The sequence below is a fragment of the Parus major genome, chromosome 3 (genome assembly GCF_001522545.3).
Source record: "Parus major isolate Abel chromosome 3, Parus_major1.1, whole genome shotgun sequence".
In the NCBI taxonomy this organism is placed as follows: domain Eukaryota; kingdom Metazoa; phylum Chordata; class Aves; order Passeriformes; family Paridae; genus Parus; species Parus major.
Window position 1 is genome coordinate 68,630,223 of NC_031770.1, and position 14,033 is coordinate 68,644,255.

Here is a 14,033-nt window from a genome sequence, read left to right on the forward strand (position 1 = left end):
GGTAAAAATGCAGTGACATCTCTCTTCCTTTCCTCTGCATTTCAAGGGCAATTTCTTCTAGGTTCATGCTTTTTAGAAGGTTACACAGAAAAATGTCTGTAAAGGAATCTTTTGTTTTAATAAGCACCATTTAACATCTCTGTGGTATCTGACTATATAACTCTATCTTCTGAATAAATAACTTACACTACCTTACAGGAGAACACATGACTCCCTCAACAGACACACAAATCACTCAGATGTCTAGAACACAATGTTAGTGGGCATCCTTTCACCAGTGACTGTCCATATCTGCTTTGCAGAACGTGAACAAAGAAGTTCTAAAGCACAAAATTTAATTGAGAGTTTTAACCTAAATACTTTTATTTACTTTTAAATACTATTATTTACTTTTAACCTATATTCTTTTAACCAGAAATACTAAAGGTAAATATTATTTACATTTACTCATTTTCAAAAATAAACCCTCCATTTTGGTATTTTCAGAACAAGGTCAAGATGTTATTCAAAAACTAGGCTTCACTTCCATGTGTACATTTTACAATCATTGGGTTTTTTTAATCCCTGCATTATGTATCCCAGTTAAGGACACTCTGTCTTTTCCATGCCTATACAATATTCCTGCCACAATACACCAGCTATGCTATTTTGTGTCCCTCCTTTCCCAGATGTAACTTCTCTGCAGAAAATAACTACAAGTGCTGATCTAGATGGATGGGAAACTAGTATCTCTGTGGTAGTAAACTGAACCTAGGAAAGGCTTAGACACAGTTTACTAGTATGAAATGAAAAATTAAATCCAAGTTGTAATTCTTGATTTTAAGCTTCACATTCTACCAAAGAGCATTTCAAAACACTTACAGCCAAAATAATCTTTGCCAGCTTCAGGGAAAGCAGATCTGAATCAATGTCTACAAGTTTATATAATATCTTCAGAAGGTCGTTTCTTCTTTTAAATCTTTTCCCAAGCATATTTCCTTCATCCAAGGTTTGATAGAGCTTGGTACAAGCTAGACAAAGGTGTTCTATATTGTCTTCTACTTGAATGGTGTAGGAAGGGAAAGAAAAATAAAAAATAATTATCAGTGCCACTTTATCCAGAGCATCTCAATACATGAAGAACAAAATAAAGAACAGGTTGCACAACAAAAAAAAACTAAGACACTGAATAAATGTTTTTACATGATAACATAATCCTCAGAAATAATTTTATTCTGCTTTTTCACAAAAAGGAGACTCAAGCTAAGAAGTCATTGAGCCAAAATAATACCTACAGATAAAATGAAACTCACCTTTAGTGCTTAATAATGAGATTGATCAAATGTCTACCAGGAAACTGTGTCTCTGTAAACATTCTTTAAAGCACTCCACCAAACATTAGATGTGAAAAAGGGATAGTTATGGAGCATTTTTCTCCCCATATGTAACTTTAAACATCAAACCTTGCTGGGATTAAAAAAAAGTGAATGTAAAAATGTGCTAGAACACTTCAGTGTAGAGGTGCAAGATATATTTGAGTGGAATGTTGTCCTATTGATAACAAAGTGGTCTACTTCCTCACCCATATCTCAGACTCTGTTTAAAATACACAAAAATAAATCAGTAAATTATTACAAAAACTGCATCTCAGCATAGTCTTGTCTATTTTTAAAATTGAACGGTGAGATTTTTTAGAAAATTTCATATATTTGCTTTTGTCCATAAGGTGACACAAAGTCCCACGTAAATCCACCTGATCTGGCAGTATAAACTTTGCATTTACTCGTGGTGTACTTCACAACTGAAACAGAGTCATATTCAAGGAAGCAAAGCACTTGTGATGACAGATGTATGGACAGGAAATTGCAACAAAAAACATATCTGAGGCCCCAAATCTGCAGGCAGATTGAAGGACCAATCCCTAAGGCTGAGAAGTGCCTGGAAGCTCTCAATTTGCACTCATCACACTCTAGGAACAGCAATGACTATTCCATTTCTACTCCCATCATCACAGAACATTTAACAAAATATAGCATGATTCTAAATGCTCTGCTCCAGTAAGCAGTGAAACAGGAGTGGCAAGGAACCAAATCTGAAAAGTCTTACATGCCATTTCATCAAAATTAACAACAACAAAAATTATTCATCAGTCATCCCATGGGGCACTTTAAAGCTTAACCTCCTGAGTATTGGAATGTAACAAAATAAATTATTGCTCTACAAAAAGAGACTTTGGGGGTTTTTTTGTCATATTGCAAACAACTCAAATACATCATAATCAGAAAAATTTAGGCAATAAATAAGTACCAGGTTAACTTCATATTTGATTTTGAATGGAAAGGTTTCTGCGAATATTTTTGCTTAAGGAAGGTGAAGAAAATGCTTCTCTATTAATACCTGAAAAACTAAATGTGACCTAAGTTCATGTGCAGCTGAAAGGTATGAAGCAAACGACTGCACATTAAATTAAAAAAAAATAAATAAGTTACCAACAGATCCACTTAAAGCATTTCAATTATGGAATTCTAATAATAATTTTTATAAGAATCGTGCAGTAAATAGTCTAAAAAAAGTAATATATCACACAGTTGCAGGAGGCAATGATGCAATTCAGTTTCAATTCATGTTAATATTAAAGAAGTAGCAAAACTCAGGTTTTAAGGTTTTTGTAGTACTACACTCAGTCAACTGGTGAGAAAGTATCACTAGATAACGTCATCTATTATTAGAAAAACTAAGCCAAAACTCGTCAGGTTTTTAAAAACACCTCAATATGCTAACCACATCAAGTAAAGACAGATGAAAAGGGGCATGAAAACTGACCTTCCTAAGCTACATTCATGACAAAGGAAAGACATTAGATTTTACCTCTAAATTTTACTTTGCTTATGAATAAAGAACACCTCACCAGGCAAAACCATAACTCAGTGTCTGATATTTGACAATCTTGGCATTAAGCAAGGAAAATATGAAGTTACACAGCTGTTTTCAAATTTCCTGATCACTGTTTTCTATCCATCAGCGACAGATGTAGGAATGAGAATCCCACATCTTTGTCTTTTATCCCACAAATTGTCTTTTTTAAACAATTACATATATTGGGAATCACTTAGCACTGTACAGGTGTCTCATACTCATCAACATCTGCAAAACTATGTAAAAAAAGCTCTAATCCGTACCATGCTATCACAAACACTGCTAAAGATCCTGTAAAACAACTACTTGTAAAAACAAATCTACTTTCTATATTCCCAACATTCAAATAAATATGATGTCTAGAGAAGGCAGCTGAATAACTTTTTCAATGAAAAATGGATTCCAGAGTTTAATCTTTCAAGCTATACTTAATTTACTCTATTTTGCTTCAGTATTCTGAGTCATTACATAATTTTCTGGCACATCTAACATTTTAATCACAAATGGAAATTTTCAGTTAAGCTTTTCTTAGTTTTTTTAAATGAATCGAGACCTTCAACACAGTCTGTGGTTAAAGCAGTGAATCTGTGCAGTACTTTATTTTAAAAATTATTATTAGCTCAACACTGACTCCTAAGATGGCAGAGCTATGTTGTCTAAAATAAGGTAATTTAATCAGACAAGATAAGATCTTCTCTAAACCAGTTTTGGGTTTTTTTACAGGATCACAAAATGGGCAAGGCTGGAAATGACCTCTGAAAGTCATCTGGTACAACCCCTGTGCTCAAGCAAGGCCACCTAAACTGTCCAGGCCAGTTTTACACTGTGAAGTCACTGAACATCTGAAAGCATAAAAGGTCACATACCCCAATTGTTGTTATTATTTTGTAGTAAACACAAACGAGTCCCATTCTTCCTGCAAGAAACAGTACAGAAAATACACCCTTTCAGAGCAGTGTTACCCACTTTGTTCTAGTTCATGCAGAATTGGTAGAATCTTTGTATGCCAAAAGAAATCTTCCTCTTCCCATCCATTTATTCTTGTTTCATCCTTTAAACCTTCAAAATACATTCAAAACAAAAGCACACATTCAGTGAAGGTTTCACTTTCTACAATAATAAATAGCTACAAATACTTTATTCATTAGTCTGGAAAAAAAACTAAAAATGTCATGTTTTGCTATATTCTGGGTTATTCTATGAATTCAAGCTTTTCATTTACATGTTTTCAAAAATGAACATTTCAAACAAAACTAGATGGATAAGTGGTTTGATATGTAAAGCTGTACTGTAAAGCTTTTGTTTGTTGACATTAATGTTTCATTTGATCACTGAATTGGAAGGTAATGACTACTTAAACATCAAAGTGTCCTACTATTTTTATGCTCTGTGTTCACAGGACAGCTTATTATTTGTTTAAAAAAGTGCATACTACAGACAATCCTGTAGGACTGTAGAATTTTATCTAGTACACATGCATGATATTACACGAAGCTTGATTAACTGACTGGTCAGTTAGGGAAAAGTCCTGTTAGTTATTACATCCTGTTAGCAATTCCAACTACTTCATGCAATTAGTTTTGTGAACTTCATGACTAAGCTTTTATAAAATGTATGTTTCTTTCCTATTCTTTATTGCATTCAGCAGTTTTTCACATGGCAACCTGTGAAATGAATAGTAAACTATAGAGATGTGAAAGACATTTTGTCTCCAAAAAACATGTCATAAATCTTGAAGGCAACCAACTCCCACTGTTCTTGGCTGCCCTCAGCCAAATATCCCTTTGACTGAGAAAAAGCTACTCTTCACTATCAGAAACCTTGTCCACAAAGACAGTTTTTAAAAATATTTAAGCTTTTTTATACTTAGCTTCGAAAAGAAAATACAAAAAAAAAATGTATTACAGACATCAAGTCAAAAATTGGTAGATCTAAAAACCATCAAATTAGATTTTTTTTCTGGAAACAAGAGTGGGAGCAGAGATCTGTTTTCAGATTGGGCAAGGAAGTTGGTGAACTTATGGTTTATTAAAAAATGGATTCACTTTCATATAGAAGCAGTATCACTGGGAATTATTCTGACTTGCTGAACATCCTTTACACCTCCACATAGGACCTTTTGAAATGACAAAATTCTGGCCTTGACTATTGGGCCACTACAGGTGGAGATCCAGAGTTTCTGTGAAACTCAAGATGTAAAGGATCTAACAGTTGCTTACAAGGTGCACGTGGGCATGTGTTTGGAGTTCAAGACTGGGTTAAGCTCTTTATCGTGCAGGCAAACAAACCTGTTATAAAGTCAGGATCTGGGCTGTTGCATTGTTTTTGCTTTTTTAAATAGGGAAATAGAAGTCACATAACTCTACTAAGTAACATTTAGAAAGCCACTAAGGCTGGATTATACACATTTCTTTAAGCTACAAATTTGTCTGAAAATATCTCCTGTTCATTACTAGCTCTTGCATTTAAAGGACAAGGTAAATTCTTAATACAAACATGAAGGAACACAAAAATACTATAGTACCTGAGAACACAAATAATATGAGGTTTTCATCATAAGAACATTACCTCAGACCTTAAAACAGTGACTGTCTACTGGCATTACTTAGAACAGTAAAACAATTAAAAACTTCCTACTTTAAAAGCTTGTTCTTTAGAAAATAATCCAGACTTTTTTTGGTCTATATTAACTGTCTACCTACATCTTATGCACAATTAATCTATCAAATATATCTATTTCAAAAAATTATTAAAAAATGCTTCTATTTCATAACATTGTAAAACTATATTTTTATGTATCTATTATATATAACTACATGTTATTAGCAAATATAATTATTATTCTTATTATTTTGCATACCATTTTTATGTTCTAGATCAAATCAGTTGACAATCTTATTTAAAATGGTGAGTAGCCTAATAAACTAAACACTATGCAGTGTTTGCAATGAAGTGAAAATTCTGTTCTGGATAATGTAAAAGTACAGAACACTAGAATGAGAAACTAGAAATGAGAACACTAGAATAGTGTGCACTCTTCCTTCCTGCCACAAAACCCACACACTGACTGAATTATTTCTTTTATTTTCTATCTGTAGCTACATCTCTTAAACTGAACAATGGGACTGACTTTTTAACTACATATACACAAGTTCATTAGGCAAGGAATAGAAAACATCAGGCATGCATTTGCAGAGAGCCGAACTTCTCACTTAAAAAACAAAATTACCGAAGCCATTTAATTTTCAGTTCAGAATGAAAAGAACGGATGTTTTTGTACTACTCTGCCTCACTTGTCTCATATTCATCAGAAGAATACAGCAAACTGAAAGTCATAATGGCATAATTTTTTTTTAAGAAAGTATCTCTTATACCTAAGTGAAAAAGAAGATAATCAGCTTTTACTAAACAGTATTAATCCTAACAATAAGAATGACCAGACAATACACGACTATAAAGAAAAGCAACATTACTAAACTGTATGTGTCTCAGTCCTGGGAGATTTTTTAAGCTGCTGATGAAAAGTTAGGGTACTAGCTACATTTAAAATATTACAAAAGCTGTCCAGAACTTTCTAATAGAGTTGAACTACAATTCAAAATACTCAAGCAAAAGAATGCAGCAAGTTCAAGTTGGTTGTCTCAGTTTTTCATAGGTCTTAACCGCTGCTTTGCATTCTGGTCAAAAAAAAAAAAATCACTAATCAGTCTACATTTATTGGTTGCTGTTTTTAGCATGTAAATACAAGAGCCTTAGCAACACTGAGCTTTCAAAAGCTGAGTACTGCCTGACTTACAATGTTTAGCCTTTTCACTGAATACTGAGTGGCCACGAATAGGCCAGTATTTAAACAGTCTACCTCCTCTCTAAAATGCCAAAGCATAAATACAATTCATATCAGAAAATAGAAATCATTTGTAAATGAATGCTCCACCCAGAATCCCATTCTAAAGGAGAAATTATGGAGAATTCCTAGTGCTATCCTACTCTTTACTGTGAGATTACAGATGAAGCATGCACAAACTAAGGAAGCTACATAATGTTAAGAAAGTAGATATAAAAAGAAACAATCCTAAAAACACACTTTGTATTTTCAGTAACACAAATAAAATAGCACAAACAAATTAAAAGGCTTGTAAGTATACTAACTTGCATAACATGGTAAATACTCTCTGCTCCTCATATGGAAATGAGAGCAGAGCACAGTACAACCTTTGCCAGAATCATCTGGAATCAAAGAATTTTTCAGTTCTAGAAAAATAGTAATAAAGCGCAATAATAATAGCGCAGTAGGAACTTCAGGTCTCCATACCAGACTCTCAAATATGCACTTGTGATGTATGAAATGTGTCAGCTATGAGGAAATATTATTAAAATCTGTTATGGAAAATTAGAAAAATGCATCCCTACACAGCAATCTGAAATGTTTTTCTTCAGATAATAAAGGCTGGCATAATTTTATTAGTTTCTGAGCAACTATGAAAAATTACAAAAAGTGATGGGCAAATAAGGTATTCATGGACTGGCAAATTCTTAAGCCTAGATATGGGAAAAGCAAGATAGAAAATACCAACAGATTTTTAGAGTGAAGATCTCTTGAATATTGTTTCTCTTTACTAAGAACAGTAAGAAAACTCAATGTATCTAGGAAACCAAAAATACTGTTCAGTGAATAATGAAGAACAATATTGGCAAATCACAAGAATTAGATTATTTCTATCTGAGTGCATTTCACATTTTTTTAATGGAGATTGAAATTCCTTGTACCTGTTACTCTTCTCTTCCAGCCTGAAGTCCTCGGCTGTGATGACATTTTGCCAGGCTCTTTCATCTGGTTACTAAAAGATACAGTATGGACACAAAAAAGGATTATCAGAAAACTGTGTTCAAAAAGCTTTTTCTTTCACAAGCATTGAGTTGTTCATATTAATAAATAATTTGAAAATAATATGTTATTTTATTAAGTTAGTAAGTTAGCTGCTCATTAAAAGTTACATGTAAATACAGCCTCCTCCCATATGTATTACAGAAAGCTCCTAAAGAAATACTGACATATTCACACCACAAGAGGTCACCATTATGGAATACAAAACCTAAAGCATTTCTGCTTGCTCAATAAACTGAAAGATGAACCAAACCAAATTCAGAAACAGACAATTTCTATTTTACCATCAGCTTCATTAAATGAATATAAAACTCATCTAGCTTAAAACTTTAATTTCATCCATTCACAAGGACAGTATTTTTTTTTCTGGATTAACACTTTTAAATCATTTAATAAGAAGACCATTCAATGAAACAAACACTTGAGTGACCTTTAAAGTATATATTAGAATTTCTGGGTCTGCCAGTGAACTACTGCTAACTGAGTATCAGTCACTACTTCTGTTAGTGTCACCATTTCTATTGTTTTACAAAGTAATGCCATAATTTCTGCTGATTTTATGGTCAGTCATTCTTTGGACAGAGGAAACTACTCCATACATCTATAATAAATTTATTTATCAATTCTGTTTGCCTAGCTATACACTCAAGCAGCACTGATCTAAAAGAAATATACAAGATGTAGACACTCTGTTATCAAACTGGAATCTTTTCTCTTGTACTAAAGAGGAAAGTCAATCTATGTTTTCCATTCTCAATTTATGTTTAATTTAACACCTCTTATTCCATTTGAAGTTGATGTACCAATACAACCTAATCTCCTGAACTCCCTTCTAAAGACAACAGTAGTGTGCTAGCAATGTTATTTCAATTTTTTTAACCAGGTAATTTAGTTACTCTAAAGCTTAAAGCTAAACTGTTGTTTAAGTAGTTTGCTGGATTGGTGCCTAAATCCTGTCTGTCAGTCCAGACAGAAGATGTAAGTCATCTTATCAACAGATGGAGACAGAACAAAAGACAAAGCTCTTGCAAGAACAGTTCCCTACAAAAGGGACTGGATAGCTCACTGTGATCAGTCAAAAATTTCCCAAGCAATCACATTACAGAGGAACAGTTGCTTCATTATGGCTAACAGAAAATAATGCTTTATTTTTACAGCATGAGGATTTAAGTGCTCCAAAATCTAAATGCTTATACAAAGTACCTTGAAATTATTTCAGCTGACATATAGCATTTCTTACACCTCTGGGGAGGCAATACTTTATAAAGAAAAAAAAAGAAGTGTTTGCATCTCTAAAATTGTGACATCTCTTAAGATGGAAGGGGTTTAGAACTCACATTACAGACAGTTCAATGTATTGATAGAAATAAAAATTTGATTCCATTTCTGCCAATACTTTGTCCTACAAACTTTAAAAGTTTCAGAAATATTTCTACAACTTTCAGCCATCCCTGAAATCAAGACTAGAAATTGAAAGAACATTGGATAAGCAAGAGAGCTACTTCAGTCACCTTATACTAAACATAGCTATATTCAGAAATCAGTACCTTCAGAATTGTGTGTAGGCATGATACTACATGCCTATATGAATAGGGATGTTTGAATTTGCTTTCCTCAGAAAAAAGTTTTGTAATATATCCTGTCTGTGCTTCTTCCCAGAAAATGTAAATCCAGGATGAATCCAAGAAACTCAACAAAGACAATCCTATGAGTTTTGTTGGAAGCAAAAGCAAATTAATACAAAAAGCCACTGAAGGAAAGGATGAGATAACTTACCAGGCAGAAACACCACATGCATGAGATGCAGAGTTAGACCACACCAATTGTGCACAAAAAGAAGTTGGGTTGGAATCTATTGCTTTTTAAACATCAGTATCAACCAGTTCAGAGACTTAAATTATCAGGAAAGCAAATTATTCTATGAATACCAGCAGTACAACCATCTATGCTTTTGGGAAATATCCTTGTAAGTCGAGCAAATGTCCATTATTTTCAGAAAATTAATACACTGAATACCTATGTAAATGAGAATAGTTGGTGGGCAGGCTTTTCTTTAGGGAATTCATACAATTTAGGAATTCTGTGAGAGATTATAAAACCCCTTTATGTAGCTTTACCACTCTGCCAACTTCATTTTAGTTACACAGACTTTTGGTTTGTTATCTTTACATTTTCATTTAGGACTGAAACTTAAATAGAAGTATCTTATTAAGAACAATGCAGTTAAAATATAATTGACCTATTCTAAAAAATAAGTCACCTACTATTGAAGGGAACTGGCTTGTCAAGAGAGTGGTTGCCTTGGAAACAAAGTCAATTGGCAGAAATCTTTTCGTCTGATAAGGGGCTCATCAAGAAATCAACTGACAGAGGCTCTGATGATTTACAGAAGAAAAAGAACTTGGCAACTGGATCATTTCTATCCTTCTCATATAAAAGAAATCATAGTAGCCTCAATGCAGAACACTGCTTTCTTGGATGTACCCATAGTGTGAGGACTTTGAAAAGGAAAGTGAGCCAACACTAGAGTAGTGTGGTATGGTGGGTTGACCTTGGACAGGCATCGGGTGCCCAAGCACACCATTCTTTTCACTCCCCTCCTCAGCAGAACCAAGGGTAGAAACAAGATGGAGAAAAACCTACGGATCAAGACAAAAACCGTTTAATAACGCAAAAGCAAAGGCCACTTGCAGAACCAAAGAAACATAAAAGATTTATGCTCAACTTCCCACCAACAGGCAATGTCCAGCCGTTTCCAAGAAAGCAGAGCTTGAGTATGCATAGTGATTGCTCTGGAGGACAAACCTTATAATAATAAATGCCTCCTCACTTCCTTCGTCTTAGCTTTCACTGCTGAGCAGACATCATACATTATGGAATCCCTTTGGTCAGTCTTGTCCAGCTGTACTGGTTATGTCCCTTCAAAAGACCTAGCCCACCCCAAGCCTACTGGTGACAGGCTTATGCTGGAGAGACAGCACTGATGCTGTGCAGTGCTGCTCAGCAGTAGCCAAAATGCTGGTCTGTTTTCAACAACACCCTTTAGCTACCAATGCAAAGCACAGAACTGTGAGGGCTGCTCCAGGGAAAATAACTCAGTCAGACCCAATACGTGTTCAGTATTTTCCTGCGGTGGAAGAATAGATAATTAAGTGAAAGCTGCATTTATTAAGAAATTCTGCATGTTTAGACATTTACTTGCTTGTTCTTGCCATGAGCCTCTTGTTAATAGTAAATCTGCAAACTCTCACCCTTGCATGGTATTCCAGGGAAAACTACATTTTTACAAACTATATCCCAGAGGCAAAGAATTGAACTAGTAATCTCCAAAGAAACTGCACACAACAGCAAGGGTTGAATCACAAAAGCGAAAGTAAGATCCCAATGGAGGAACAGTGCTTGGGCTCCTTTCTCATACTGCACCTTAAACATGAAGAATCTGTCTACCTCTTTACCTGCCAAACAGAGTCTGGCAACGGGCCTGAACTTTGTCTTACACTGTCCCAAGGGTTTAGACCCTTAGCATCACCCTGGCTACAGATTTGGCCCAAGAAAGGTGTTATTTTCCTTGACAAACACCTGGGCACAGATATGCAGAGGTAGGGGCGTTCCCAGACACAACGTTATGTGTGGGTATTAAAAATAGGGAGGTAATTAAAGATAGTTTCATTGAATTAACATAACCTATGACACTGCAGATAGCCACCAAGCCAGAGACTTACCCCTTAATTTAAATTTTATTAATTATTAGTAGAAATGTATTGCTGGTACCCCTGAGTACTTAATTACCAGTTAAGAAGACACATGGCCTAATACTAACAAGTTAATGCTTCTCTACAGGATTGTATCTATCAAGTACCAGTGGTCAGCAAGGTAGCAAAGCTCAACTAGAACAAAAAGAGGACATGACCATGTTTTCCGAATTGTCCGACTTCAATGCATTCCCTCTTTACATTACCCTCTCCTCACGGTAAGGATCCTGTATCATCTCATATATCCTTACAGCAAAACTAGGTAACAAAGTGGGAGAAGAACACAGAATCACAGTAATGGAGATAGCATAATAAAGAATGAAGAATACACAGGTTACTTTTCAAAGAGAAGAGTAGGAATAAAGGGGAATGAGAAAAAGATGAGGGCAGTGGGGACAAAAAACATCATAAGCCCCATAGTATCTCCTTCTGCAAGTGCCAAGACCTCACACAACTTTGCTCATCCAGATGTTATAAGCCTTTCCTTTTACACCCATGTAAACTGGATCCATGGACTCTCTCCTAAAGTAGAGACAGGAATTGGGACTACCTCATGTAAATCAGAACCTGAGAAGATTCTTAAAAAGGCAGACAGCTACTAACATACTGTGCATAGCATGCCCTGAGTAAATGCTGTAAGGAAGACCTACACTGTAGACACGATCTGATGTCTGGAAATAGATTTATTTTCTATTTTTAAACATACCCTTTTTATTAAGCCAAAGAACTCTAATTACGAGCACATGATTTCTACACATCTGTAACTGCAGAGCCCTTTCTATACAGAAACCACCATTCTTATCTTTAAGTTACTTCCTCAGAAGCAAATCTAAGCTCCAGATTATTTAATCATTTAACCTTAAAGCTGTATTATTTTTGGTCTTTATTTTGATAAGGTAAACAAACCTTTTTGTCCATCTTCGCCTCACAGTCATTCAGTTTGTCCACAATGTATTTTCCTCCATTACATCGCCTTCAGGTCCCACAGAATTATTTTCTAGTTTATTTAAAACCCAAAAATGTTTCTGAAATTTTTACAAAGTTTTATTTTGGATCCTTGATATATCAGTGTCTTCAGGTCTGCAAAAGTCTAGGAGAGCAATTTCTAACTTTTCACAAAGCTCTAGAAGCAGTCTAGGCACTGCAGTAGATGCAGACTGTTTATACATAAATACAAGCACTGAACATCTGATTTTACCAACATACATTGTGTGCGTTGGAAAGCCAGACATGGTGTATTCTACACCCAAAAATCAAGACATTTCACTAAGTGTTAAGAAGAACAGATTTCAGTTCTTCTAGAAGCAGTGCTAAGCAGATCCTGGGGGCCTGTTCAGACAAGCCAGATGTATCAAAATAACTACTAGGCACAAAGGTGTTTTTCCAGACTAGATCAGAGTTCAGTTCCCTTGATTGTGGATAATCCTTAAACAGACAGGCCATTTAGAAAGAATGTTATTTGAGATTTTACTCACCTGTATATTCAGAGTGTGATTACATATCTACACTGTAATCTGGGTTTATTTTCATTGCTAAGCACTGTCCAGGATGACATGTCTTATATTGATAAGGATCATTTGGCTATTTAAGCAGCTGAGTGCTTTTCTTTCAACCCAAGATTCATAATTCTATATGGACTACAAAGGGAAAAGCTGCAAGGTGGTGTTGTGGAAGTATATACAACCAATAAATCCTTAAAAAGAACTGTCACAGGTAAATAGTTTTTCCTGTTTTGAGTGCTTGCCATGGGGCAGAAGAAAGAGCTCTTGTCACACAATCAATGATGGTGTCACAATGCACCCTCCCTCCAGGTATTGAAAGATGTTGATAAGAACCTCTGCCAAGCCTTCTCTGTGCTAAACAGTTCCAGCTCTCTCAGCCTTTCCTCAGACAAAGGATTCCTTCACATCTTAGTAGCTGGATTCCCTCCAGCCATTTCATATCTCTATTGCACTGGGGAGCCTGGAACTGGTCCCAGCAGCCCAGGTGTAGTGGTTTTCAAGACGAAAATGAACAGGGTGCTAAATAATCTCATCTACTCTCTTCCACAAAACATTGGGCCAGATGATCTTCTGAGGCCTCTCCCATCCTGAGCTGTTCTATGAACTTGGTGTACACCATGACCTCCAGGTCTTTTTCTGCAAAGCTGCCTCCCACCTGGATCACCCCCAGTATACAATGGTGCCTGGGGTTGTCCCTGCCCAGATGCAGGACTTTGCATTTGTCTTTGTTAAACTGCACCATGTTCCTGTCAAACCATTCCTCCAGCCTGTTGAGGCTCCTCTGGACAACTCTCTGGTGTATCAGCCAATGGGTCGTTTATGTAGTGACTGCCAGTTAGCACTTTTTCTAAATTATTCAGAACTGTGGTCTCATGAACAGCCCATCAGATCTCTTGGCAAGAGCACTGTGCAAAGATACGTAGGGCTCTAGACCAAGTCTATCAGGGCACAGCCAAACTCAGCAACTTTGTCTCAAAAAGAACAATAGCAGCTCCAGGG

The 14,033-nt window shown here is 35.5% G+C and overlaps 1 protein-coding gene across 9 annotated transcripts in view; it reads right to left on the minus strand.

Moving 5' to 3' along the window:
* Positions 1-14,033, minus strand: part of ARMC2 (armadillo repeat containing 2) — a 93,878-nt gene that overhangs the window by 34,237 nt on the left and 45,608 nt on the right. For 7 of the 9 annotated variants that reach the window (XR_002001483.1, XR_002001484.1, XM_015620509.3 and 4 more), the window contains 3 exons: positions 7,663-7,733; positions 3,862-3,954; positions 862-1,040 (listed from right to left, as the gene is read on the minus strand). Coding sequence is in view for 7 of the 9 variants with exons in the window: in XM_015620509.3 (XP_015475995.1) it covers positions 862-1,040; positions 3,862-3,954; positions 7,663-7,733 (343 nt within the window). In the remaining 2 variants the exon portion in view is untranslated. The remainder of the gene's footprint in view (positions 1-861; positions 1,041-3,861; positions 3,955-7,662; positions 7,734-14,033) is intronic. The other 2 variants (XM_015620513.3, XM_015620511.3) reach the window with 1 other exon arrangement.